General features: G+C 42.3%; 1 protein-coding gene across 2 annotated transcripts in view; it reads right to left on the bottom strand.

Moving 5' to 3' along the window:
• ddx10 (DEAD (Asp-Glu-Ala-Asp) box polypeptide 10) overlaps positions 1-24,653 on the bottom strand; it is a 112,889-nt gene that overhangs the window by 5,425 nt on the left and 82,811 nt on the right. For both annotated transcript variants that reach the window (XM_060936161.1, XM_060936162.1), the window contains exons 16-17: positions 17,475-17,531; positions 6,268-6,422 (exon numbers count right to left, since the gene is read on the bottom strand). In XM_060936161.1, the coding sequence (XP_060792144.1) occupies positions 6,268-6,422; positions 17,475-17,531 (212 nt within the window). The remainder of the gene's footprint in view (positions 1-6,267; positions 6,423-17,474; positions 17,532-24,653) is intronic.

Raw genomic sequence — 24,653 nt, 5'->3', positions numbered from 1 at the left:
ACAGGAGACCGGGAGGAGGGCTGAAAAGGAAATATTGAGAGATCCTGTGATAAGCTCTGGATCCACTGTGACTCACAGCAGGATAAAGAGCTTAGAGAAGGTGAATGAATGAATGAATGAATGAATGAATGAATGCAATTTTAAAGGAAACACAATGTAACAGAACACAGAAGGAAAGGAACAGTAAAAGTAAAGAAGGAAGGGAAGGACAAGGAAAAAGAAAGAAAAGAAAGGAAGGAAAAATTAAAAGGGAAAAAGGAAGGGTAGAAAATGAAAAGGAAAGGAATGAAGAATGGGATATGAAACGACAGTGTAGCTCACCTCTAGTCCTGTCCAAGTCCAGAAGGAACGATCTAAAGTGGGCCACCTTGTACAATAAATGTTGCAAACTATATATAGAAGCTGTATACACCCTAGGAATACCGACCTATTTGCCAGAAAGAATCCAAAACCGAGAAGAAGCGATTTTTGTCTAACTGCTCATTAAGGCTTAATTAGTCCATAACTTCATTAATAATTGTAATGAAGCAAATCTGGGTAGAAGTTATATGCACCCTTGGTACCCCTACCTTCATGCCAGAAAGAATCAAAATCGGTGAAGAATTGAGGAAGAAGAAGTGATGTGTGTGGAAACTCCTTGTTCGGGCTTAATTACTCCATATCTTCATTATTAATTGCAATTATGCACATTTGGGTAGAAGCCATATGCACACCAGGCAGACCTACCTTCCTGCCACAAAGAATAAAAATCAGTGAAGAATTGAGAGAGAAGAAGCGATTTTCGTGAAATGTGGACGACGTCGGACAGACAACATGATGGTATCAGCTCATTGCCTGTCGGCTGGAGGAGCTAATAACCCAGAAAAGAAAGAAATAAGAAATGAAGGAATAGATAAAAAGAAAAAAAATGAATGAAAGAAAAGAAAGTAATGAAACATTTAATGAAAACAGAAAAAAAAAAACAACAACAACAAAGGCTTTCAAACAAATTTAATCTGCCAAACGTGGTAACCATTTGGCCTAATGAACACTGACACTCCTGACAGGAGAAAAACAGGACGAAACACGAAAGTTTACAAGCACAAATGTAATAAAAAAATATATTAATTTGGGCATTAAACATTCATTTAAAGAACCTTTTAGTCTAACTGTCCTAAAATACTCTCATGCAATCTTTTGAATATAGAGAAATGCAGTGTAGCCTCAACTTTGTCAGATGCTGTTCAAATGCATCAAAAAAGCAGTCATGCCTTTTCCGAGGCTAATTAAAGCGGCTGGCTGTTATTTTCCAGCTTCCTTATTACCTGACTAAATTGATTAATAGATGTCTCAGATTTTCTAATTGCGTTGTGATGGTGCATTATTAGTGGTAATTTATAAATTTGTTCCATCTCACAGCTTGGAGTGTGTTTTGGCACCTGGGAGTCAGACCATGCTGGATTTTTTAGCAATAAAAAGTATTAATCTGATATTTAACATTACATCACAGTGCTGTTGAGTTCTTGATTCTGATTTTTCAAACTTGGTGGAAGAACTTTTTTCTCTCCGTGCTCTTGCGGAAGGCGGTCGCATTCTCTCCATCTCCCTTCCCTTATCTTTCCTGCTTCTGCTGTCTCGTCTGTCTAAGTGTCTATATTCTGAGAGACTCTCTCCGCATTACTCTCCGAACTAAAAACCATGGAATTGGTTTCTTCACGCAATTGACACAATCTTCTCGACGAGAAGCCTGGGTTCGGGGGAACCAGCTTATCCTGCCGGAACGTTCGCAGCTGGCTATACGATGGACGCGTGGGAGAGGTGGCGGGTCGTGTGCCTGGCGGTTCTTTCTGTGGAGGACATTGAAGACATCTACCCATTCGGAACCATGATTACAGGACTTTTGCTGATTGGATTAGGCATTGCCCTGGTTTATCGAGGAAATCAGAAAACGATGACAGCTGTTCAAAGCCCCATAAAGCTGCCCGACATGATTGAAGCAGTGGGCAGAGCTGTCGGCACTCAGACTGTGGCTATTCAGAACTTGACCCGCAATGTGGATAATATCTTGGAGAAGCTTTCGGCTTTGCAATGGAAGTTAGATCGTTTTGGAGACCAAGATGGACATGGACATGCGGCATAGGCGTGAAAAAGAATGCGTCTGCTCACTAAGACCAAACAAATTCCAACCTTATCTATTTCGGCTCCCTAGCCAGCACTGGCCTTGGCAAGGTCGTTGCTGGGGCAACAATTCCCCTGGAGAACACTGCTGTTAGACCCTCTCTTCGAAATTCCTTCCCCCACTCCCCGCGGTCGCCGCTTTTCACCCCCCAGTGTGACAAGCGGATGCGTGACCAGCTCCCTCATGGCTGCAGGAGCGGACGGCTGCTTGCTTGCACTGGGTTACCTCTACCTCCTCCCCTCCCTCTCCACCCCCCCAAGTCCCGTGTCATGATGTAAAATGTACTTGTGTTTTCTTGTGCTTATGTGCTGAGGTTTTTTTAATGTTCCCACACTGTACTCCCGCAGGAGCATCGAGTGGGGGGTGTTCTTTTTTTTCTCCTCTCCTTTCCTCATGTTCTCCGTAATTTCTTTTTTTCCCTGTCTTCCTGTACTGTCCCCCTCTGTAAGGACAGGTTGATGGTCAATTTCACTGGTAAAACAGTGATAATAAAGGGTCCATTCCATTCCAAGAAAGTCTGTGTGGTTAGCATCCAAGTTTGCCTAATCAGCAAGAGAGCACAGGTTCAAATCCTGATGATGCCACATGGCCAAGAGTGCAAGAGAGCAAAATGCGTCTCCCTCTCCCACCCCCGTCACAGCTACTAGCCAATCACTGGTGCCACTGAGCTCATGTATGCAGAAGAGGGCAGACAGCTCTGTGATGTAGCATAAGCAGCAGTTCGAACAGATGCAGCTGGTCAACTTCACATATCTCAGAGTAATCACATTTGCTTCCCTTACCCTCCGGACCCTCCCTGGGTGGTAGCTATAATATGATAAGGGAGAGCTGGTTGGTGGGTGGGAAGCTGCTAATACTGAATTAGCGAGAAAATGGGGAAGGGTAAAAAGTTTTTTGGTATTTTCTTTTTAACCTTCATTCCACATGCTATCTTTAAATGTGAGGCAATTGCGTGCTTACACCGATATCGAGCCAAAAGTTGTATCAAGACCACATGTAATGTGTTCTTCTGTTACGGGATTTGCACACAGAGACGAAAATTGCTAGTCCTCCATTTGTTTTTAAAGTGTCTCCCTGTGCATGAGCGAAGAAAAACAAGAAAATCATGTGCGCGCTCATGGCTTTGGCCAACATCTTCAGCGTGTGCAAACTCTGGCTTGGTTGCTACAGAAGCAAAAACTGATGTACAATGTGAAACGCAAGTGATTTTTCACCTCCTGTATGAAAAGCTGTGCTGAGCGGGAAATTCTGACCTTTCGTAAATGAAGCGGAGACATGCAGAGCAGAGAGCCAACTGCTGTGTGAAAAGCTTTTTAATCAATACACTCTTGTTTGTTTATTAAATAGTATTAGGGAAGCGTGGTAGGCTGCTTAAGTCCAAATCTGCTCTCGTACATATGCTCCGAAGTCCAAGTTCTACTCGCATTTAAAAAAAAAAAAAAAAAAAAAAAAAAAAGGGAACAAATTCAAGCCAAAAACACCTGCACTACAGAAGCCTGCTTGTATACAGTATTCTTCAGACAGATTGCTGACTTCCCTGCATCTCCTGCTTTAAATCTGAATGTAATTACGCGTTTTATAGACAGTCCACTGCCATCACAGGGATCAATGTGTTACACCGCCGACAATTAATGAATCTTGTTCTTCTGTAAGGGAATAACTCCTTCTGAGAAGCAATTATGTAGTGCAGTCCAAGGCTGATGCACACAGGAGTGACTGTGCGGCAAACCTAATCAAAGTGTAGACCCAACAGACCCAGCAAGAGCCTTTGCAGTAATTAAGTACGGCAAGAATCAATTTCTCATTTTGAGATAATTAGAGGCTTATGGTTTGATGTTCTGCTTCGCTTTAGTATAGAACGCTTCTGATTTACTGTATGTCTCAGCACATTACACAAAAGTAACAAAGCAGAAAATCAAGCGCTTGATATATCTACACTGCAGAGGGGGGAAAAAGAAAATAAGTCAACTGGACTTATGACTAGCGTGAGGCAATGATGAGATTAGGGCTGAACAGTTAATCATATTTTAATCATGATCACGTTTTGGCTTCTGACATTAACTTATGCCTCGGTCACAATCGGCCGTATGTGCTCCTACGGCCGGTCTACGTGCAAAAAACGCAAGAAACGCACGGAGGGCGCGCGTGACGTGCTGATTTTCGAGCCGTAGACTGGCCGCAGAGGTTCTTTGTCATGTCAAACAAACTCTACGGGCGCTTACGTTTTTTTCAGGTTGCAAGACAAACTTACGGCCAACGTGCGTCTTTCTTCATGAACAAAAAAAAAAAAACCACAGCGATTTGGGAAACGCCAAAAATCGCACGGCCAAAAAAATCGTACGTCCAGTTGTGACCTAGGCTTAAGTGTAGGTCAGGGGTCTTCAATCCTATCCACAAAGGGCCAGTGTGACTGCAGGCTTTCATTCCAACCAAGCAGGAGCTACACCTGATTTCCCTTGTTTAATCATTTCACCCTCGTCTCCAGTCAACAATCAAGTGAGCCTCCAATTTGGCTGTAATGAAAGCCTGCAGCTACACCGGCCCTTTGCGGATAGGATTGAAGACCCCTGGTGTAGGTGATTGTGGCATTGGTGAGCTAACTGGCTAACATAATAGCCTAAAATTGAACACTTTTTACTAACTCTGGTAGCCTGGCTAATGCGACTTCAAAGCTCTCCGAGCTATTGGTCTGGCCAAGATAGCCCAACCGTTTCCCAGAGCCCGTGGTTGACCCGCCTCCCTGAAATGCCTCAGTTTGCTACTGGTCGAAGCCAGAAAAGGCTGTGACGAAGCTTAAACCAATCACATCACTCTTTCCTCTGACGTATGTGACGCGACGGGGCTAACTGGTAGATTAAACTCTTACCGAAGCCGGTCGGGAGCAAGACGAAAACGTCCTTCCTTTCAATAAATACCTCCAGGGCTGCTCTTTGCTCCGTTTTCAATGAGAACTTCCCGTTGAATGCTTTCAATACAGCATCTATGCGTAATAGATGCAGAAGCGTGAATGAAGCGCTTCCGGCATAGATTCTGTAAACAATCTATGGCTTCCGGTCGCAGTTCTACTACATCGGTGCCTTGAACACGCCTCTACCCAGGGCCGTTGGAGATGCTCAAAGTTGATTGGTTCCCGATTTTTCCGGAGCTTGGAAGAGCTGTAGATAGCTTGCCTGGCCAGACTAAGCTCGCAACAGGCCCTCGTGTTGCGTCACGCTTAGGATGGGCGGACCCAGGCTATAACTCTGGTGCCCTAAATTTATTTATTTATTTTTGGCCATGTCAGAAGTTTCGAGGTGGGGGGAGGGAAGATGACGACGGACCCTCGCCACACAAATAAAGCAGTTGTCCTCAGAGAAGACAAATAAAAGGTAAACCAACATAAAATACTTTAGCAAATATTTGAATTGATTCTACAAGTCTCTGGAACTGTACGAGAGAAATTAACACTTTTTTTTGCTGATAAATTATAAAAAACACTACTGTATTTCTCTTCTTCCACTGATACAAAAACACCATCAGGTATAAACGTTCAACAGTAAATGTACAACGTGAAAGAAGAAAAAAAAAAAACGTTCTAGGTTCATTTAAGATGGTGAAACGTGCAGTTTCGAGGTTCAGTGAAGCCATTTGATTCCTAAATCGTTTTAATAACTTGATTGCGACACACAATCACTTCACAGTTCATGCCTAAGACTTGCCTTCCTGCTGCAGTGGATAATCTCAGCTCAGACACTACGGAGTTCCACTTCCTAAGAAAAACACTCGCGCTCATCTCAGAACCTCCTATTCTTAATTTTAATTACAGAAATCAGATTTCTATAAAAGTTGCTTTGTGACCATGTGTATTGTTCAAAGTGTGAGACAAAACACAACTAAATTCAATTAAATTGAATTTTAATCCTTATGAGTCTGCAGAAATCCACGGAGATTTCAGAAAGAACGAAAAGACAGGAAGCAATAAAGAGAAACCAGTATGAGCAAGAAGCAGCAAAAGGAACACAGCAACACTAAAATGATGTGCTGGTTTTTCACAAAGGGAGAGGAATATTAAAAGGATAAGCCACATGAAAATCTTTCAAGTTTAAGCCTTTTTATAAAGACGGTCTTACCTTTCTTCATCTTCATCCTCTGAAACGCGCACTTTGTCAGGGTCGGGTAGCGTGCTGGGGTCAAACTCTTCATCAGCACCTGACAGGTACGCCACCACTTCCTCCTCCTCCTCCTCCTCATCATCTTCCACCCCAACGCCAGCCTTCTTCTTCTCCTGTTTGAAACAAAAGAGCAAAATTGCATATATACAAATCATTTCTGGTCTTGTTCAAATACCAAAAACTTATGAAACCCGGCAGGCAAAAGCAACATGGTGTGGAAGAGAAAAACTGGACAAACCTCTCTCTAATTTTTCTGTTTAAAATGGTCAGGAGAAAGCCTTGACCAGCTTCTCCATGGTTGGCGAACTTGAGTAGTGGGAAAAGTCTCGTTAAAATAATGTAACTCAAGTTCCCTGTTTAATTTATTGACCCATTCAGTCTCCACACATTCCTTATTAACTGTGCGAAAGCCCTCGCAATTAAAAAGAAGTTTTATAGTAATGAAAAACAATCAACTGCAATCTTGCGTGAACCCAGCTAAAGTTACATATATAAGAAATAAAACAAAACATGATGGGGTGTGCTTTTACAGGATAATAATAAACAATAAGGTGGTGTGGTTACAATATTTTTTAATAACAGTATTTTCCAAACAGCTTCATTCCTTTAATAGCGCAGCAGTGTGCCAACAATTGCATTTTTAAATTATTCAAGAACATTTCATACTTTTTATCCATTTATTGTTACTTTTATTGTTGTGAAATGTCCACAAAGCAAGTTACTTTCTGTTATCACTTGCATGATAACCTCTAGAAATAAATCAATCCCTCACCAGCCCCCTTATCTCTCCTTAGAAGTCAAGGAAGGGAGGGGGGGGAAGAAGAAGAAGAAGAAAAAAAAAAAGGCCGCTTGACATGTTCCTGAGAAACTGCAAACTGCACAGTTCTCTCTCCTGAAAGTTAGCGCTTTACCTTTGACTGTTACAGAGCGCAGTCTCTGAGGACTCCTTCTAAACATGTCAAATACTCCTTCCAGTTAAATACATTTCCTTAAGCCTCGGTCACAACCGGCCATACGTGCTCCTACGGCCGGTCTACGTGCAAAAAACGCAAGAAACGCATGGAGGGCGCGCGTGTGACGAGCTGATTTTCGAGCCGTCGACCGGCCGCAGAGGTTCTTTGTCATGTCAAACAAACTCTACGGGCGCTTACGTTTTTTTCAGGTTGCAAGACAAACTTACGGCCAATGTGTGTCTTTCTCCACGAACAAAAAAAACGCAGCGATTTGGGAAACACCAAAAATCGCACAGCCAAAAAATCGTACGTCCGGTTGTGACCTAGGCTTTAAAGAAAACAGCTTAACCAGAACATCAAGGACATAGTAGCTCATCTGGCCTGCCATCAAAACAACCATGACTACCAAAACGTCAAACAGAACTGAAATGTGACAATGTGAGAGAGGACCAATCTTCACAACAAACTGTTTACAACACGCAAAACAACAAAGGACTAAATTTTGTTCCCCGAGGGAAGATCTACCTAAAACATCGATCAGAACTGAATTCGCATGATAAATGAGAGAGGAGAGAGAATTCTAGTCAGAAGAAAATTGGTTAAGTTGACCTAATTACTAAGCAAAAAATTGACAATACAATGACCAAGTTGAAAGGAGATGCGCAGAACCATGGCCGGACTTTTTTGTCTATAAATGCCTTGAGACCTCAAGAATGGCACAGGAATAGTTTTAAGCGTTAACAGTAAAGCTAATATAGTAATTTTTACGATTAAAATTATTCATACAGGTAGCGGTCTGAGTGAATGACCTTGACATCTGTGGCGTCACAGCAGGAAGGCTATCAGTCTCATCGCCATTTCCGCTATACTAAAACACAGAGCTAATTGCAACTTTGATCCTCCATTTTGAGCTAATTTATCGCCATGCCAAGTAGACGTGTTGCTAGCGGGTGCAGCAACATGACAAGGTGGATTTACGTTGCATTCATGGCCCAAGAATGTTCAAACTGCAGAGATTTGGACGCGTTTTGCGAGAAGTTCACGGGCACATTGGGCGCCTACGAAGTGGTCTCTCCTCTGCTCTGCACATTTTACTGAAGACTCGTACGAGACCTCTGATCTGTTGAGGAGCGTAAGCTACAAGCCCGTATTGAAAGAGGGTGCAGTACCAACAATTAAAGGAAAAGAGAACTACAAGAAAAGGAAAGCAAGTTCAGTTGCACCAGTTCTCCCAGAGTGTGAGCCGAGGGTTGTTGCTAAAACCCGGGACGGAATGGGACGGGACATATCGCTCGGGCAGTGACCTTCCCGTGGTTGTTGCTAAAACCGGTGACGTCCTGTCCTGGGTTTTAGTAATTGCCTGAGCCGAGCAGCAATGGTGGAGTACTCAGTATGGAGAAAATAGAGAATGAGTGGAGCAGCCGTCTGATTTCTAAACTGGATATTGCTGCCATCTCACCCTTATGTGGAAGAAGTAAATGAATAGAGAACTGAACGAACAATTGAAAGATTGTTTCAAAACAAAATCGGCCACAAGATCGGCCTTCAAGAAGCGAGAACACAGACGGGTAAGCTCCGACTCTCACTTGGATACAAAACAACACGTTGTTTACCTGCATTTAGATTAATCCATGTAACCTGTATTGTGTGTTTAAGTTAGCGGTATGAGATTATTTAATTTGCTTCAGAATGTGATTGTCTCAGTTCATCTGATTATTTAATGAGCCTTTTACGTTTTATCAGTGAAAATGCATGCATGTATATGTATGTTACATAAGTTATAACACCCATCCTGTTTTAATGAGAGTCAACCCACAATCAATGAAGTCAAATCAGTCTTAGTTGAGCAAGTCGGTGACGGTATTTCTTACTTTCACCATAAATTTTTATTTATATGACTTTGGTCTATAGCTGTAAAAGGCCTCGGCCTTAAAAACATCATGCACTCAGGGCTGGCTGGCTCAGCGGGGCAACTCGAATGCCAACTTTACGGTCGAGTTGAACTCTTTTTTTTTTTTAAATTCTCATTTATGCAGCATACAGGAGTCAAGGATGGAGATACTATCCACTCAGAAATGTATTTAAAAATAAAGGTTCTGCGTATCTCCTTTAAGTAAAAATAAACAAAACAATTAGAACTGAAATCCATTGAGAACTGCGGGAGGAGACTAGCCTGGGAAATCCCACGCTGCTTTGCACAATCGTTCCGATCTGAAAAGACAGCATGGAAACTATGGTCTAAAGGCTCGCCTGAGTTAGGGAGCCAATCAGAGAGTGGGGAGGGGTGGAAAGATGGTGACGCGTACTACTCGACAAACGGTAGCTTGTAGTTTATTTGGGACTGTTTACGGATCACATTTAACATGGCGGCGAGCGATACGAACCAAACTAACCAAACCAGCTTCTCTCATATTTGTCTTGCACAAACGGCAGTAATCGTTCGGTGCCATTGTTTTCCTATTTTTGTTTTGCCTTCTCTTTCTCTTTCCTTCTCTTCTTTGCCTCTTCGTCTTCTTCGTCGCTCTAACTACGTCACCGGGTACAACTGCCATGATTGGCCATGGGCTACGTATACGCCAAATGATAGACATTCGCAACGTCCAATAAACGGCCGTTGACAATTGTAAACCACACCTCCCCTACGAGAAATTCAATAGGCGGATTCCAGACCATATTTCACTTGTGATATGGTCTGGTGTTAACCAGACTAGGAGGAGACACTATTTAACCGAAAATAAACAAAGTTACAAACAAGAAAATCAATAGAGTGCTCCGAGATGATGCTAAAAATAGTAACACTGCGGTCTGCGCGGCCATCTTGGAAGTCACTCGCTCCAGAGCGCTCATAGAGTACACACCATAGAGTACACATTCACCGATTCGTTTCCACGTTAGAGGGCTTAGAAGCTTGGATTTTTTAAGAATTTAGACATCTGAAGTGATGGAGCACTACTGTGAAAGTTTGGATAAGCAGGCACGGGAGCGTTATGCTGAGAAGGTACGTTTCATTGGGAATGTAGATCCATACACTGTTAGTGAGAAGGAATGGAAAGCTGACCCCAGCTTGTTGCCGCATAATTATCAATTATTTTAGTCAGTGAATAAAATGTAGGCCTAGTATGTAACTTGTACTAACAGCATGTGTACATAAACATTACTAGGCCTAGATCTTAAATGCCATTTGATGCAACAATGCACTGCAGTAGATATAAGCTACCTAATGTGACAAATATATCCATTAATCATTGCTGAAAGTACATAGAAAAGGTAATAGTTTGTATCACATTTATTTTAGTAACTATGAAATTCAAGACAATTTAACCTACCTGTCACAAAGTGATCAGAACAAATCCAGATACAGTCAAGTTGTCCTAAATTTGATCGGTTAATGGCAGCCAGCCACTGTCGTCTCCTCCGCTCGCTTTTCTCCTGTGCTGCAATTCCCTGGTTAGTCACGACTTTAGGGAGTCTGTGGAAGCTTTTGCCACCCTTTTCCCCCTGGCTACTACAGCCAACAATGACACACGTATTCGGCATTTTGCTTCGCTGAGCAACAACAATGCACTGACACAGCGACGTTTGACTTCCAATATGGCCGCCGCCGGGTTTGCGCTGATCTCGAAGCACTCTATGACCAAGATCTACCCAAAACATTGACCAGAACTGAAATCAGGTGAGAACTGCAAGAGGAGATACAATTCTAATGCTAAAGTTTGAAAACTCATTAAACTGACCTAATTACCAGCTCAATAGCAAAAAATTTGACAATACAATGGCTCAGTGTTGTGCAGAATGACTAGTTCTTTCAAACGAAACAATCAGAACTGAATTCCCTGAGAACTGAGGGAGATACGATTTAATTGAAAATCAACAAAGTTGTAAACAAATTGTTTACAACAGGAAAATCAACAAATAAACGACCAAGTTTTGTTCCTCAAAGGAAGATTTATCAAAAACATTGATCAGAACTGGGATCGGATGAGAAATGAGAGGAGATATAATTCTAGTGAGAGGCCGGGGAAATTCGTTAAGTTGGCCTAATTACTAACTCGTTAGCAAAAAAAATTTGACAAAACAACGACCAAGATTTGTGCGGAGTGATGAGTTCTTTCAAACGAAACGATCAGAACAGAAATGTGTGGAGAACTGATGGAGAAGATATGATTTAACTGAATTGTGGACGATGGACGCCATGCCGTGGCAATAGCTCATCGGCCTTATGACCAGATGAGCTATTGCTAACGTTAAAAAAAAAAAAAATCAACTTCAAACAAAGAAAAAAAAAAGTTATTAATATGGTGAACCATCTGTTAAGGGACATAACACTTGAGAAATGTAAAAATTTTTTTTTTTGGAGATTTAATAAGGGGCGGCACGGTGGTGTAGTGGTTAGCGTTGTCGCCTCACAGCAAGAAGGTCCGGGTTCGAGCCCCATGGCCGGCAAGGGCCTTTCTGTGCGGAGTTTGCATGTTCTCCCCGTGTCCGCGTGGGTTTCCTCCGGGTGCTCCGGTTTCCCCCACAGTCCAAAGACATGCAGGTTAGGTTAACTGGTGACTCTAAGGCCAAGTTTACATTAGACCGTACCTGTCTCGTTTTCTTCGCGGATGCACTGTCCGTTTACATTAAACCGCCTGGAAACGGGAATCCGCCAGGGTCCACGTATACAATCTAGATCGTGTCAGCTCCGGTGCTGTGTAAACATTGAGATACGCGGATACGCTGTGCTGAGCTCTAGCTGGCGTCGTCATTGGACAACGTCACTGTGACATCCACCTTCCTGATTCGCTGGCGTTGGTCATGTGACGCGACTGCTGAAAAACGGCGCGGACTTCCGCCTTGTATCACCTTTCATTAAAGAGTATAAAAGTATGAAAATACTGCAAATACTGATGCAAATACTGCCCACTGTGTAGTTATGATTGTCTTTAGGCTTGCCATCCTTCCACTTGCAAGTGGTAAGTGATGTGCGCTGGGATCACACACACAGCGGCTCAGTCCCGAATCACAGCTTGTTCACTTTACTCGCGCGCTCTGTGAGCTGCGCAAGGCTGGAGTGCGCACCCTCCAGAGGGCACTCGCTGTTCAGGGCGGAGTGATTTGGAGCGCAGGATGCCTGCGGAGCCGAGTGTATCCGTGTATTAGTGTTGCTGTGTGCACGCAAATCATGTATTGGTGTTGCTGTGTGCACACTAATCGTTTTAAAAACGTTAATCTGATGATCCGCTGATACGGTCTAATGTAAACATGGGCTAAATTGACCGTAGGTGTGAATGAGTGCGCGAATGGTTGTCTGTGTCTATGTGTCAGCCCTGTGATGACCTGGCGACTTGTCCAGGGTGTACCCCGCCTTTCGCCCGTAGTCAGCTGGGATAGGCTCCAGCTTGCCTGCGACCCTGTAGAACAGGATAAAGCGACTAGAGATAATGAGATGAGATTTAATAATTTATGGAAATAATTCCCAGTTTGAGCACTTGGTAACAGTCAAGTTTACCACCAAGGGCAATTGTCCAGGACAGAAAATTTATGGTGAACTGGGAAGTCGGAGTTCCCAATCAGAAATTTCTACTGGAACTCCCCCTGAAGTCAGATTTCTGACTCAAAGTCTGAGCAGCCTCACCAACCCAAATCCAAGATGGCTGCTCCTTACATCAACAGTCACTGAAAGCTGTAGTAATGTACTGTTTATTAGTACTTCTGTCTCATTAAATCAGACTATCCAACCTCGAACTGTGGACATGTTCGTAGTGCTTGTATGCACAAAATAACACAATGTGATATTTTGTTATAACTGGTATTGCGAACCACGGCTATCATAGCCAATGGCACCTTTCCTGGAGGTGTCCATCTTGATTCTCCGACTTCTTGTTCTGGGACACGGTCAACTTGGGTGTGACGTCATTCCCAACTCTGACTGAGACAAATGGAACGCAGCATTAGTGCTTTCAGGTTTCTCTGTAATATGACACGCTTATTAACCTATTAACTATGTGTTCTATTTCATTCCTCACTCAATGACCGTGTGAAAGAAAAGGCTGCATTCTGCTGCTTTAAACTTTTCCAGAACGAGCCAAGTGATGATTAGTGGTGATAATCCTGATCATTTTAGACATCACTGCTTAACCCCACTCAGCAGAATCAGAGACTAAATCAATACTCTGGATATAAACCTGCATGTTTGGGGATTAGATGCAAATTTGTGTATTAAGGGATTGCGAGGAGATAAAAAGTGCTCCTGTGCTGTGTGAGAGATTCATTAAAAATTCTGCTGACACATTTGTGATTTTAAGACTCGCCTGCACATGTGCAAAGTTAAAGCGTTGATGATTTACAAATGACTGATAAGAGACAAAGCAGGAAGAGCGCGAGAGAAGGATTTTGGGGAAGGGCAAAGGTAAAGCACGATATGGCAAAAACTCGAGTGTGAAAACACTCCAGCAACCGACAACTCGGGATATAAATGGCTGCACGCTTATTGTTCGCAAGGTGTGATTAGAACGCAGTTATTTTTCCTTCTCCGGCATCACTTGAACTCGGCCTAGGTGCCTGTCTCACCAGTCACAACGCTGAACATATTCTCATTTGCACATTCATCACTTCACTCCCTGCTTTAAATAACTCCTCAATCTCACCCTCCCAAAATCTGCACCATCACTTCAGCCCGGGAAATCATTTCCTAAAATGGCTGCAGCCTGCAACTACTTGAAATTCATGTCATCTATCCCGTAAAGCACGTCTCATCAGTTCTTGTGTATATAAACGTCACACACTCACATACACAAGTCTAAAAGCAATTTCGCCGCACAGCCAGCGTCTGAGCATGAATAACTGAATGAAAAAGGAACCATTTTATATTTTACAGCCTCATCAGAGCAGTGTCACTTCCTGAACTTCCTTGTGGCTGTTAAGTGGTGATATTCTGGATTTAAGGAGGTTCATCTCTGCAGGTCACTGTACATCACATTTACTGTCACAAATTATGTTGGGGTTTAAAAATAAAAGGGGAGGGGGGACAAAAACAACAACCCAGGAATGTTTTGCGATGTCTCTTATGTCAAATTACTTGTTACAACCTCCGTTTGTTCAGGCGAACGAATGAACATTACGCATTTCTTCAGGATGCACTGACCGTGTACTGCAATCACAAATACGAGTCCTGCAATTAAACATTCTAATCACTACACCACAGATTCACAGTTTTCATTGTTTCACTCCCACAGCTCGAAGCAGGAAGCCTGGATTAGTGAGTGCATTCAAAACAAGCAAAAGTTATTCTGTACGTTTTCATTATTTCCCACAATTACAGTATTAGTGACGTCTCTGATTAATTCCTCGTGTCACATGATCAGAGCTGAACTGACAACTCGCGTCAAAAGCCAACACTACTGGAAGAGGCTTTTATGATATAAATATTTTTCTTCCCCTAGGTTTCTCTTTCCAGCTCTCTCTCTCCCTCACACACACACTGTGATTCCCTTTCACTTTTTCTGTCAGTCTCTCTCTTCCATCAGTCTCTCTCTACATCTCTCTCCACCTGTTTATTGTTCATCTGTTTTTCTCCATCCCCGTCTCTTTGTCTGCCTGTCTGTCTTTCATTCTCCATCCCCGTCTCTTTGTCTGTCTATCTGTCTTTCATTCTCCAGCCCCGTCTCTTTGTCTGTCTTTCATTCTGCCTATAAAGCTTATGACTATAATAACGGACTATAAAGCTTCCTGGGCATTTGTTCTCTGGTTTGTTTCATTTACAGTTAATGAAAATATAAAATGTAAAACATTTTTTAAAAACAAATTTATGGAGTTTAAACGGATTTGTAACCCATGCTTTTATGGCAACCTTGAAAAGTTCTAATAACTACATCTTCAGCTGTTTGCAACCAATGTGGTGTTTTTTTTTTTTCTTTGGTTTTGGGATTTAATGCTATGCATCCTGAAGGATACGGAGATGTTTAAAGCAGTATGTAACTGAATATAGATAATAGTTGGGCTCCAATTCAAATATTTCATGATCAGAGTTTTCCAGAAAAGTTTAAGTTGCCGGCTTAAAAAAAATAAATAAATAAAAAATAATTGATCAGATTTTCACACAAGTCCATAAATATGACCTCGACGACTATTACACGCCTTGCTCTTGGAGTGATCTTTGTTGGTCGACCACTCCTGGGGAGGGTAACAATGGTCTTAAATTTCCTCCATTTGTACACAACCTGTCTGACTGTGGATTGGTGGAGTCCAAACTCTCTAGAGATGGTTTTGTAACCTTTTCCAGCCTGATGAGCATCAACAACGCTTTTTCTGAGGTCCTCAGAAATCTCCTTTGTTCGTGCCATGATACACTTCCACAAACATGTGTTGTGAAGATCAGACTTTGATAGATCCCTGTTCTTTAAATAAAACAGGGTGCCCACTCACACCTGATTGTCATCCCATTGATTGAAAACACCTCATTTCACCTTCAAATTAACTGCTAATCCTAGAGGTTCACATACTTTTGCCACTCACAGATACGTAATATTGCATCATTTTCCTCAATAAATAAATGACCAAGTATAATATTTGTTTAACTGGGTTCTCTTTATCTACTTTTAGCACTTGTGTGAAAATCTGATGATGTTTTAGGCTATATTTATGCAGAAATATAGAAAATTCTAAACGGTTCACAAACTTTCAAGCACCACTGTATGTGTGCTTGGCTTTCTCAGTTTCCCTCTGTAGTACGCTGCCTGGCTCTGTAACACAACTACATACGCTATGGCATGGTCATGTGGGCCAGCTCAGCCAAGCAGAGCGCAATTTCGTGGTAGAATAATTGGATTTGCATTATATGATATAAAAATCACTTCAACATTGAAAGGCAAGTTTTTTTTGTTTTTTTTTTTTCCTGGCGCATACTGCCTGTGTAGGCAGAGAAAACCGCCAGTCACTGGCGCTTGTGGACATCTCTGACGGTGTAAAAAAGTAAGCAAAAGGAAACGCAAAGGAATCTGTGTATGGAACAGCAATGTAATGGTTAGATTCGATAATACAGGTTCATTCATTCATTTTCAGTAACCGCTTTATCCTGGCCTGGGTCACAGAGATAGTCGGTGTAGATTTCATTGATTAAATCAAGAAGTAGAAAAAAAACAAACAAAAAACACTTGTTTCTTTGTCTGTCCAGTGCATGAATGCACCAGCTATGTTTATGTTTAGATCTCTAGATATAGTACTGAGACATGATTTACTTCACATTTATGTCATTTAAAAAACACACACACACACACACACACACACACACACACACCCACCCTAGTTCCATTCCTTTTTCACATCTTCTCTTATGAATGCACCAAATTTTCCATCTCAGGTTTTTCCATTCAGAATTTATTTGCATTTTCAACATACGCATTAAAAGCACATGACGAAAAACCCCATAATGTGGCCTTGTAATATGACATGATGCACAAAATCCTTGTGCATTTCTAAGACTCAAGTAAGTTGATTAAATGCAAGTCAAAAGAACCTTTTAGCCTTCATTTTTAATTTTCCATAAAACTGCATGCACTGTGATGCGCACCATTATCTAAAATTGCGCTTGTATTACCCATCTCTAGCAGAGGTCTCCATTAAAATGAATCTCTTCCCTGCTACATTTGTAGTGACTTCATTTACAGGTGTAATGATCCCCCCGAGCTCAGAACAAGGAAAATTGGACGAGCACACTGAATGCTGAGGCAGGGTAGGGATTTGATTTTGTGCTGGGCTGGGACGAGTGCCAAGGGACTTCTCTATTTGGTGGCGTGGGGGTGATGAATAATGAAGCGTCTCAGCATTGATCAGAAGGCAACTGAATGAGCAGCTGCATTTCCATATGGATGTGGGCTGAGATACCCCCAAGTGGGGAGAGAGTGGACACACGACAGCTGCCAGTGCAAAATTATGGGTTGTCTGTTGACAGGCTGCATACTAAGGACACCCCACTATTAGTGTGACTCATACTCAAAATTTCAGGTTTAAGGTCTGATAACCTCTTTTCATGTGCCAGCATTTGACTGTGAGGGGAAAAAAAAGGGCTTTTAAAAATACTCATTTCAGCTGAGACACAATTTGAACTCTGATTATTCCGTTTAACTCTTAATTTGGCAATTATTGAATTATAATAGAAGGAACAATCAGTTTATATCATTACCCCAGTGCAATCCAGTCTCCAGGTTTGATGGTGCTGAAGCTCTAACTCACCTCTTTAGCCCGTCTGCTTGCTTCTCTTCGCGCCGCCTTCTCCTTCAGCCTTTTCTCCTGTTTGGAACACACAAAACAGATTGAGAAACTGCACTGAAGCTGAAGCCAACACAAGCCCTACACTCTAGTGCCCTTACGTAAGCAGAGAATGATATGGACACAAACATACCAGTCACACTAAAACCGCGAGTTGGCCTAGTGTTTAGCGTGTCTGCCTCTCGATCAGGAGATCACGAGTTCTACTCACAGTCGGGTCATACCAAAGACAATCATAAAAATGGTACCTACTGCCGTCTGGCAAGACACGCTGCAATACAGATGTGAGTGGGGAGTCAAACTCTTGCGGTTACCAGAGGACTAGCCCTAACCCTAGCTATGTAATACAGTAGGCGAGAGGCTGAGGGCTACAAAAATGGAGATCGGCGGCGCCCTATGCGCCACATGGCGTGGGAAGGACTTTGATACCAGTCACACTAAAGCCTAGGTCACAACCGGACGTACGATTTTTTGGCCGTGCGATTTTTGGCGTTTCCCAAATCGCTGCGTTTTTTTTGTTCATGGAGAAAGACGCACGTTGACCGTAAGTTTGTCTTGCAACCTGAAAAAAAACGTAAGCGCCTGTAGAGTTTGTTTGACATGACAAAGAACCTCTGCGGCCAGTCTACGGCTCGAAAATCAGCACGTCACACGCGCGCCCTCCGTGCATTTCACGCGCGCCCTCCGTGCGTTTCTTGCACATAGACCGGCCGTAGGAGCACGTATGGCCAGTGTTCTGATAAACGGTCCTACATCCGCAAAGCGTCCTACGGTAGGAGGGGATGTCAGACATGTCTGTCGAGCAGTCCTACATTGCAGGAAATCCTACAGTGTGATTCAACTTTAACTTTTAGTCATAGTTGGCGGTTTCTCCCTCTGCAAAGAACATGCTTCTACATTGATACAACGTCCACCAACCCTGTCAGAATTCATATGAATGTAGGACGTTCTGACAATTCAAACGACTCCGTCAGAATATGCTTTTACATTCATATGAATCTAGGACGCTCTGACTCTTCAGTTGACCCTGTCAGAATATGTAGAATTAATAGGTTTTTTTTGTCACTATTCACAAGTACCATTTGCTCTATTAAAATGAGTGTAGGATGTTATTACAATTCAAATGACGCTGCAGGACGTTCTCACAACTCCTAACCCCATCAGAATATGCTTCTACATTAATAAATGAATGCAGGATGTTCTGACATCAGTGGGGCTTTGAAGGACGAGTAGGGTGTAGAGCAACTACAACAGCTGATCAGATAGGTCAGAAGTTGAAGCGCTTTGGTGGAAGATCGTGAAGGGGAGATATTTCAGATGTATTGCAAGACTCACGCAATGGTTAGAAATCAGCATTATGTGTTAGATTAAGTAGGAAAGATTGAATGCACACCATTAACCTGCACCGTTTATAGCACAGCTGATGTAGTACAAAAATCTGTTCAAATGCCAAGAAATGACATTTTGTGCTCTGCGCATGCGCAGTGGGGCTTTGTAGGACACATTGACGTGTAGGACAGTTTATCAGAACACCGGTTGCGACCGAGGCTTAAAGTGCCATTCCACCATTGGATGTATTCTTTGGCATAAAATACAATATATTTTGACAACATATATAAATGGTATCACTAGATAGAGAAATCTTTGAGCTTCAAAATGATATATCAAACAATTTTTTGACAACGACAAGTATATTAATTTTGCGACCAAAGTCACCTACCCTTTTAATTTCCGCGCGTGATGTCATCGGCAGGTTCCCCTTCTTGTGTACCACGTGACGTGGCACATATCAGCAATGGCGGATAGAACGCGATAAAAATAATACCAATAAATCTAGCTAATACCAATAAATCTAGCTAATACCAATAAATCTAGCTAACTGAAAGATTAACTCAATTTTTCGCAATTTTTTTGGCCCCCATATACGAGGAGAAATGACTCTCTCACTTTGGGGGTTTCCTGGTCTAAAAATAGACCGACACGTGGTACACAAGAAGGGGAACCTACCGATGACATCACGTTTCACTACCGCGCGGAAATTAAAAGGGTAGGTGACTTTGGTCGCAAAATTAATATACTTGTCGTTGTCAAAAAATTGTGTTTGATATATCATTCTGAAGCTAAAAGATTTCTCTGTCTAGTCATGTTGTCATAAAATATATTGTATTTTATGCCAAAGAATACATCCAATGGTGGAATGGCACTTTAAAGAGTAAAACTACATGCAGCTGTGCTGGATGAAGAAACCAGAAAAAGACCAATAACAGAGAAAGGTAAGGAATGACAAAGTGTGGGAGACAGGGTTGACTGATGGAAACTGGACATGACCTTCAGAAAGGAGGAGATGACGACAAAGCAATACGGAACTGAATGTTCTCAAGTAAACTGCCGCCTCTGATGCAGAGGGCTGAAAGGTAAATGGGCTATTAAAGTAGCAAACACTAGAACCGCTGAAGTGCTAGAACTGAAGATAGATAGACGGCAGTAACGGTTGTATTTCATGAGCTTTTAATTTCTTTAAAAATGTAAAGCACCCGCTCATGGAGAAATTGCTCCATCAGTCTCGATATACCTAAAACCATTTGGGATGTGGATGATGGGGGGCGGGGGGGGGGGGTGGGGGGGGGGGGGGAATAGGTATGACTCTAAATGATCTGTATGGATAAATCTTGTTTTTGGACCGGTGAATACTGATATATAGTTATGCATATCCAATACACAGAGTGATGAAAAAGCTTTTAGGCTGAGAGAACGTATGTGCCACGAATATCCATAAATATCTGATTTGCGATGCTCTTGGTGTATTGTAGATTACAAGCTGCAGCCACAAAGCAACCGGATCAGTGTTATAAAACTGACTTGGATTAGCTCAAATTCATGAGGTGTTGTTTGGATCTGTGAGAGTGAAAAAGGGGGGGGGGCTGTCTACAAGTTTAATTAAGCTCTGCACTTCATCCAGAAACTTTCAGGAGGAGCGATGAGAAGAAAGGCAGCATTAGTCTCCAGACTACTAAGTCGAGTGGATCGGATATGATTATTGTGTACAAATTGATAAATTATTGGATTACGGCTTCACATCACTAACAGGATGTACAGTGCCTTGCAAAAGTATTCATCCCCCTTAGTGTTTGTCCTGTTTTGTTGCATTACAAGATGGAATTAAAATGGATTTCTGGAGGGTTAGCACCATTTGGTTTACACAAGATGCCTACCGTACCACTTTAAAGGTGCACCATTGCTTTTTTTTTTTATTGTGACGCAAACAATAAGATGAAAAAACAAAACAAAACCGAAATCTGGAGTGTACATAAGTATTCACCCCTTTCATATGAAACCCCTAAATAAGAGCTGGTCCAACCAATTCATAAGCCACGTAATTAGTTGATTAAGATCCACCTGTGTGCAATCAGTGTCACATGATTCATCACATGATGTCTGTATGAATCAACCTGTTCTGGAGGGACCCTGACTCAACCCTAAGCAAGCAACATGAGAACCAAGGAGCCTCCAAACATGTCAGAGACAAAGTTGTGGAGAAGTATAGATCAGGGTTGGGTCATAAAAAATATCCCAAACTTTGAATATCCCAGGGAGCGCCATTAAATCCATTATAGCAAAATGGAAAGAATATGGCACCACTACAAACCTGACAAGAGAAGGCCACCCACTAAAACTCTCAGACCGGGCAAGGAGGGCATTAATCAGAGATGCAACAAAGACACCAACGATAATGCTGAGGGAGCTGCAAAGATCCACAACGGAGATGGGAGTATCTGTCCATAGGGCCACTTTAAGCCATACACTCCACAGAGTGGGGCTTTATGGAAGAGTGGCCAGAAAAAGTGTCATTGCTTAAAAAAATAAAAAATAATAATAATAATTGAAAAAATATATATTTGCCCAACAGCATGTGGCAGACTCCCCAAACACATGGAAGAAGATTCTCTGGTCAAATGAGACAAAAATTGAACTTTTTGGCCATCATGGGAAATGCCATCTTTGGCACAAACCCAACACCATGAGAACAACATCCCTATAATGAAGCATGGTGGTGGCGGCGGCATCATGCTGTGGGGATGTTTTTCCATCTGCAGGGACAGGAAAGCTGATCAGGACTGAAGGAAAGATGGATGGCACCAAATACAGGGCAATTCTGGAAGAAAACCTGTTTGAGTCAGCCAGAGGTTTGAGACTGGGACGAAGGTTCACAGTCTAGCAGGACAATGACCCTAAACATACTGCTAAAGCTACACTGGAGTGGTTTAAAGGGAAACATTTAAATGTCTTGGAATGGCCTAATCAAAGCACAGACCTCAATCCAATTGAGAATCTGTGGCATAACTTGATTGCTGTACATAAACACAACCCATGTAACTTGAAGGAGATGGAGCAGTTTTGTCTTGAGAAATGGGCAAAAATCCCTGTGGCTAGATGTGCTAAGCTAATAGAGACATACCCCCAAGATACTTGCAGCTGTAAAAGATACTTGCAGCTGTAATTGTAGAAAAAGGTGGCTCTACAAAGTATTGACACTTTTTTTTTTGGGGGGGGGGGGGGGGGGGGGGGGGAGAATAATTATATATATATATATATATATATATATATATATATATATATATATATATATACACATATATACATACACACACACACACACACACACACACACACATATGCACACTCCAGATTTTTTTTTTCCACCTTATTGTTTGTGTCACAATAAAACAACAATTTGCACCTTTAAAGTTGTAGGCATGTTGTGTAAATCAAACGGTGTGAACCCTCCAGAAATAGATTTTAATTTCAGCTTGTAATACAACAAAATATGACAAACACCAAGAGGGATGAATACTTTTGCAAGGCACTGTAAATACAAATGAAATATTTAGGCTGGATTTATCATCCACAGAAGTTAAATGTTACTCTGAGTAGTACTTCTCTCATCTCATTATCTGTAGCCGCTTTATCCTGTTCTACAGGGTCGCAGGCAAGCTGGAGCCTATCCCAGCTGACTACGGGCGAAAGGCGGGGTACACCCTGGACAAGTCGCCAGGTCATCACAGGGCTGACACATAGACACAGACAACCATTCACACTCACATTCACACCTACGGTCAATTTAGAGTCACCAGTTAACCTAACCTGCATGTCTTTGGACTGTGGGGGAAACCGGAGCACCCAGAGGAAACCCACACGGACACGGGGAGAACATGCAAACTCCACACAGAAAGGCCCTCGCCAGCCATGGGGCTCGAACCCGGACCTTCTTGCTGTGAGGCGACGGCGCTAACCACTACACCACCGTGTCGCCCTGAGTAGTACTTTTTCCAGACAAAGCCACTGTGGAGTAAAAGACCCGCATATAATATCATAAGGGGGCGGCACGGTGGTGTAGTGGTTAGCGCTGTCGCCTCACAGCAAGAAGGTCCGGGTTCGAGCCCCGGGGCCGGCGAGGGCCTTTCTGTGCGGAGTTTGCATGTTCTCCCCGTGTCCGTGTGGGTTTCCTCCGGGTGCTCCGGTTTCCCCCACAGTCCAAAGACATGCAGGTTAGGTTAACTGGTGACTCTAAATTGACCGTAGGTGTGAATGTGAGTGTGAATGGTTGTCTGTGTCTATGTGTCAGCCCTGTGATGACCTGGCGACTTGTCCAGGGTGTACCCCGCCTTTCGCCCGTAGTCAGCTGGGATAGGCTCCAGCTTGCCTGCGACCCTGTAGAAGGATAAAGCGGCTACAGATAATGAGATGAGATAATATCATAAGGCACATGAATGTGGCAGGTATTTTTATTTAAAAAAAAAAAAAATGCTTAAACTACCTCAGCACCACACTGGGACCGGCCTCACTAGCACATGTGTTTTGGAATTGCCCATACATTATAACATATTGGAACACTATTTTCCAAACCCTTTCCAAAATTTTGAAAAAACAGATCAAGCCAGACCCAGTTTTGGCTCTATTTGGTGTGAGGCCGGTTGCTGTACAACTGTCGGACACGCAGGATAGAATGATCGGTTTTGTGACTTTAATGGCACGGAGACTGATTTTATTATGTTGGAAGCAGAAACACCCCCTGGCCTTAATGAAAGATATTTTGGGACATTTAAAATTGGAGAAAATTAAATATTCATTGAAGGGGAAATCTAGTGTTTTTTACTCAACTTGGCAGTCCTTCATAAATTATTTTAATACAGATATATGATTATTTAGTTTGGTACAGTGATGTATATGATGTCCTCTGCGGTTTGTTTGTTCTTTTGTTTTTGTGTGCGCATTTTTGTACCATGATGAAAAAGCTTCAATAAAAAGAGATGATGAAAGAAAAAAAAAAAAAAAAACCTACCTCAGCACCTTAAGCCTCGGTCACAACCGGCCGTATGTGCTCCTATGGCCGGTCTACGTGCAAAAAAACGCAAGAAACGCACAGAGGTCGCGCGTGTGACGTGCTGATTTTCGAGCCGTAGACTGGCCGCAGAGGTTCTTTGTCATGTCAAACTCACTCTATGGGCGCTTACGTTTTTTCCAGGTTGCAAGACAAACTTACAGTCAACGTGCGTCTTTCTCCACGAACAAAAAAAAAAAAAAAAAAACGCAGCGATTTGGGAAACGCCAAAAATCGCACGGCCAAAAAAATCGTACGTCCGGTTGTGACCTAGGCTTTAGACGAGCCCGTTGATGTAGTCTAGTCTGGTTTCTGTGACATTCTGTGTGACTGTATTGTTTCCAGATGTAAATCATTTGTTCTGGTCATGTGTCTGTATCCAAAAAGTTATGTCCTATTCACAATATAGTTTTAATTTATAGTATTATAACTTAAGTGTTCACTGCATTTTTCCTTTGAAATCCATAATGCACTTTTACTGGCCATGGAATACTCCTGTAAAAACCCTGGTTAGCTAGAACCAGCTTAAAAAATAAATAAATTAATTAATTAAAAAGGAAGGGGGGGGGGAGGTGTCCACAACCCGTCTAATTAAATACATCAAATATCCTTAATGCACTGCGCTGTTCAGTTTCATTTGCGCACACCTTCACTGAGGAATACAGCAAACACAGCCAGATTTCTTACAAAATACACATAATACTCCTTTTTGTACAATCATTTTTGTCACGTTTTTATAGTCGTCTTGGTTCATTTATTTTGCT

This window comes from Neoarius graeffei, chromosome 12 (genome assembly GCF_027579695.1).
Source record: "Neoarius graeffei isolate fNeoGra1 chromosome 12, fNeoGra1.pri, whole genome shotgun sequence".
Classification (NCBI taxonomy): Eukaryota; Metazoa; Chordata; class Actinopteri; order Siluriformes; family Ariidae; genus Neoarius; species Neoarius graeffei.
The sequence above is the reverse complement of the archived record's forward strand: the minus strand, read 5'-3'. Positions and strand labels throughout refer to the sequence as shown.